This window comes from Erigeron canadensis, chromosome 8, assembly GCF_010389155.1.
Source record: "Erigeron canadensis isolate Cc75 chromosome 8, C_canadensis_v1, whole genome shotgun sequence".
Taxonomy (NCBI): Eukaryota; Viridiplantae; Streptophyta; class Magnoliopsida; order Asterales; family Asteraceae; genus Erigeron; species Erigeron canadensis.
In genome coordinates this window covers 8538947-8543957 of record NC_057768.1, presented here as the reverse complement: position 1 = coordinate 8543957, position 5011 = coordinate 8538947, and the positions used below count along the sequence as shown (strand labels likewise).

The window sequence follows — 5011 nt, the reverse complement described above, 5'->3', positions numbered from 1 at the left end:
TAGATATATATGAATATATCTAAGCAAAGACGACTCCAACTAATTACTTGATCAAAGACATAAGTAACTCATCCAACGCAAAATCAGTTTCATAGAAATGAAAAAACTACATAGCTTTGAATTGAAGTCCTTTATCAAATGTTCAAATCGGGACAGGCACATTGACAAACTCAGCCTAATGTAACTTTACATATAAGATTACTCGATTGTGAATTCACGCCAATTATAATTGTAAGCAAATTTTGAACTGTATTATTCGATCTGGTTGAACTTCCAACAAACAAACCCTTTTTGGCCAACGGAAAGAAAGAACGAATAAAAGCTAGTAACATCATGATCATGGAGAGAAATGTGAATCCTCAGGCTTGACTCTTTAGTGCTTCTCATTGTGCTATAATATAGGTATACACATATATATTTACACGTCCCTCAATCAATGAAAAGAAACCATAAAATCACTCTGAAAAGAATATACACCATCACCATGTCTTCAGAACGATGCATTCTACTCAATCTTGGCATGTCGTTTCATGAACTTCCTTCATCTTATAATTTCCTCTCTGACTGCTGCATAAGTCATTTACGACTCATGACAATGATCCATTTTATATATTTTTCTGTTCAAATATACATTTTGTATGTGGATGTTTATGTGCAATCTGGCTTGTAATTACTTGTTCAATTCATGCTTGCACTTCTTAAAAGCCTGCAGAATTCTGGAAGGCTAATTTTTCCATCTTTATCCATGTCAACTTCCTCTAAAAGTGGATATATAGACCCTCTTAGCCCTGTATGCTGTAAATGCATAAAAAGGAGGTAAACTGGCAGAAATTTTGACGGAAGAAAGATTTTTGTCACATCGAATTTCATTCGTTTCTAAGAGTTCTGGGAACACTTTGATGCGGGTTTGGAAGTTAATGAGAAATTTCCAAACAGAACAGCTTTAGTGTTTGACTTGCTGATGATTCTTATGTGATTTTGAATTTAAACAGCATAATGTTTGACCTCATAGATGAAAACTTACTGTTTTGAGTTCTTCTGGAGTTATGTATCCATCTTTGTCAATGTCAAACTTCTCAAAAGCAGCTTTTGATAGTTTTTGCCACTTTTCGTTGTTATGTTCCTCTAATTGGTGAATGTGAAGAGTAGCGGCTACAAACTCTGTGAAATCTATAAACCCATCCGTGTTACTGTCAATCTGTAGTACAGAACGAAGCATTAGAATCAAGATCCACAAGACTCGAGAGGTGTATATTAAAGCAAGAGAGTTGCTGTGTTCCGATATAAACAAAAACAAGCCCGTTACAGTGCATATGGTTTCATAGCATTTCTACACAACTAAAAACATATTAGTTCACATTAATATCTTTGTTATGACAACCCCCATATATTAAAGAGATAAAGATATAAGCACAGTTGAGAACATAAGAATTACAAGGAACAACTTACTGCTTGCAAAATCTCCAAAACACACGATTCTTTTATCTTCCATGGAAGGTCCTTAGCAAGAGCCTACAAATAAAACCAAACACACTTTAGAATTTCTGTTTTTTGTGATTCATGCTGTCATTCAAAATCTAGTAAAATACAACACTAAGAAAACTGAACCTGTCGCATTTCTTCAAGACTAATAGCACCACTTTTATCCACATCCATGGCATGAAATTGATCTTTAAGATTAGAAATTTCTTCTTCATCAAGTGTGCTAGCCAAGGCCTAGTTTGTCATCAAGACTATACTTTTAGCACTTATGTTTGATCTAGCATGCTTAAGAGTTATAAGAGTGGCCAAAAATATAGTCTTACCCGTAGAGCAAGTTGCTTTAGACGATTGTATTTTACAAACTGACGCATATTAGATAAAACTGAAATATCAAGAGGAATCATCGAAGCATTTCCATTTTCTCGAGCCCATGGATGTGCTGCAATAGTTTTATAATCAGAATTTAGCATATAAACCAATACATTAAGAAAGAAGACATAAGTGATATAGCATCGAAAATGGACATGAAAAAAATAATACAAAAGCAAATAAACACAAAAGATAGCATACACAGGGCCTGTGCAGCGGTGAGTCTTGCACGGGGATTTTTGATAAGTAGTTTTCTAACAAAATCTTTGGCACTGTCACTAATTGTCGGCCATGGTTTGCGACGAAAATCAGGCTTATTTCTTAACACCTCCCTAAAAATGCCATCTTCAGTTTTATCCCAAAAGGGTCTACGCCCACATAAAAGAATGTATGTGATCACACCTATGCTCCAAACATCTGATTCCGGCCCTGATCTTCGTTTCAATACTTCAGGAGCAACATAATACGCACTACCAACAATATCGGTGAACTTCTTTCCTGTCAAAAATAGGGAAGTCAGAATAAATCAAGAAATGGAAAAAAAAAAAAAAAGGGATAACAAGTAACCAGTCAGGTGAAGACATGTATAGTTGGGTTGGAATAACACAAAAGTTGGGTTGGAATAACACAAAATCTTTTTTTTTTTTTTAAATCAAAACTATATAGCAGTTTTTATGTGTTGACAATACAACTTGGGTGGGTTGATCTGTTTCCTTGTAAGCTACTCTTTTTATTAGACTTGTTAGAAATAAGTACAGCGCAAAATCAACCCATCCATATGGAAATGGGTTGAAGTTTCTACTTTAAACAAAAAACAATATCAAATCGAGAAACATCATGCAAGTTTGGTAGACCAACTCACCGGGTTTTATAAAGTTTGATAGACCAAAATCCGTAGCCTTCAAGGGTGAATCCTCTTTCGGTGATTTAAAAAGAAAATTCTGTAAAATAAACTACAAGTTAACTTTTGACCCATGAAATAAACATTTTTGTGTTGACACTTGACACCAACACTGATTACATAAATTACCATCTAAAACTGACAGACAAGTGGACTTCTGGTGATGATCGGACAAAAAAAGGTAAAATTATCTTCAAAACCTTCATTAAAAGTAAAAGTAGCATATTTGATGACACAAAAGCGTAAGATTTAACCTCTGGTTTCAAGTCACGATGTACCAAACCATGTAAATGGCATTCTGCAGCAACTTTAAGCATCTGCCTTACAACAATTGCTGCATCTTTCTCTGTGTAACGACCTTTTTTCCTATAATGGAAACAACCCAATTTAAGTTAGTGTCGGAAGATTACATGTTTAATCTCAAGGGTCACCACATTGAAGAGGGGGATGTTTACAAGATGTGAACTCTTACTTTGACGTCATCCGGTCCAGCAACTCACCACCTTCACACAACCTGAAAAACACATTTAGAAGTCAAATTCAAGATATAATGTCATTAAAAGATTATTAAAATTGAATAACAAAACAAATCCAAAATAAAACTTACTCCATGACTATATATACAAAGGAGTCATCTTCAAACGCACTATAGAACTTAACCACATTCTCATGACCATTTAACGCTTGCAAGATTTTAACTTCTCGTTTGACATCCTCCACGGCAATTGAAGGGACCATCTGTTAGAAAAGGCAACACCAGTCTTATGAATACTAAATTCCACAATTGAATCAACTGGTAACATATCAAAAATGAGTTATACATATAGGCTTAAAGCAATTCAAACAAATAACAAAAGCATATGAATTTTTCAAGCTTGTTTTAATTTCATTCAAACAGTAAATGTGTAGTCTATTCTATGTAACAAAACTCATGAACATCAGAATATGATACTCTTTTATCAAAATGAGAATCTTCAAAATGCATAATAAACCAATATAATCTACCAAAACCATATAAAAAACACTTGGATGATGATTACTTCAAGCATTGTGGTGATTTGTACACAACTTTATACATCCTTATACACAAGGTAGTGAGGTACAAGTATATCCTTAGTGCACATGAAGGCAAAGGGTGGCCGAAACTACCCTAGAATGTCTATAACACTCTATATTTTTAGGGGTATTATTTTTATGGATTAATTTAGTCCAAAGCTATTTGGCCCCTAACAAAACATACACTTAGATTGTAAACTGTTCGCCCCCCTACACCTAAAATCATGGCTTCACCACCGTATATCCTCATTATACATGTATATCCTAACACACGAGGTACAACTATTATACTGCAGAGCATACTAGTTGCCGTGTACATGTTACTTTCATCTACAAAAACTCACGTATGAAAACTTTGCAATCAAACTAAATTACTCTCATACAAATCAAATTCAAAACAAATAATGTATCTACCTTATCTTTATCGATTTTCTTGACAGCAACACGGTCTCCCTTTGTTTTATCAACAGCAACATAAGTATATCCAAATTGTCCATGACCCAATAGCTTTCCGATACTATATATTTTATCGAAATCTTTACGGTACCCAAAATCTGTTCTTTTACCACAAGGTATCATCTTCTTTTGTCTCTTTGGTGTGTCCTTACTTTCTGTGTTATTGTTATAATCATAATTATATTTGTAGTTTCCATGATGCTTCTTCTGATATTGTTTCCTTTTGGTATTCTTGTTGTTATTATACAATTTCACATTATATACATTTTTATCCTGTTTGGGAGTTGGATGGCTTTCTTCTGTAGTGGCACCACTGCATGTTTCTGAAGAGTTGGTGCTATTGGAACCATCAATTTTTGTGTTTGAAAAACAAATGCCCATTATGTAAGATTGATCAAAATGGATTAAAAATATAATCTTTGATCAGGGTTTTTCTAAAAACTGAATCTTTTTGTCACCTATATTTATAAATTCAAGAAAACAATTGGCTTGATGATTAAGAGCGTGTATAGAAAGACAGAAAAAATTCAAGAAAATGCAGGAAATTGTGAAATGATACAAAATAATTGATCAAAATGAATTCAAAATCAAATCTTGGATCAGGGTTTTGTATAAATAATCTTTTTGACACCTATCTATATATATGAATTAATATAAGGAGCTTTGGTTGATGAGTATATATGTATAATAGAAAGATAGAAAAGACAGGGGATTGGGAGATTATAGAAAACTATTGATCAAAATGGA

At 33.6% G+C, this 5011-nt stretch overlaps 1 protein-coding gene across 1 annotated transcript; it reads right to left on the bottom strand.

Moving 5' to 3' along the window:
• Positions 1–229: 229 nt before the first annotated feature.
• LOC122578844 (calcium-dependent protein kinase 28-like) lies at positions 230–4763 on the bottom strand. The gene is made up of 11 exons (XM_043750892.1): positions 4223–4763; positions 3360–3490; positions 3225–3266; positions 3007–3118; positions 2714–2792; positions 2053–2349; positions 1806–1921; positions 1609–1716; positions 1450–1512; positions 1025–1198; positions 230–795 (listed from the first exon to the last, which is right to left on the bottom strand). The coding sequence occupies exons 1-11, from the start codon at positions 4643–4645 to the stop codon at positions 679–681; spliced, it is 1662 nt and encodes a 553-aa protein (XP_043606827.1). The 5' UTR covers positions 4646–4763; the 3' UTR covers positions 230–678.
• Between the last annotated feature and the right edge of the window lie 248 nt (positions 4764–5011).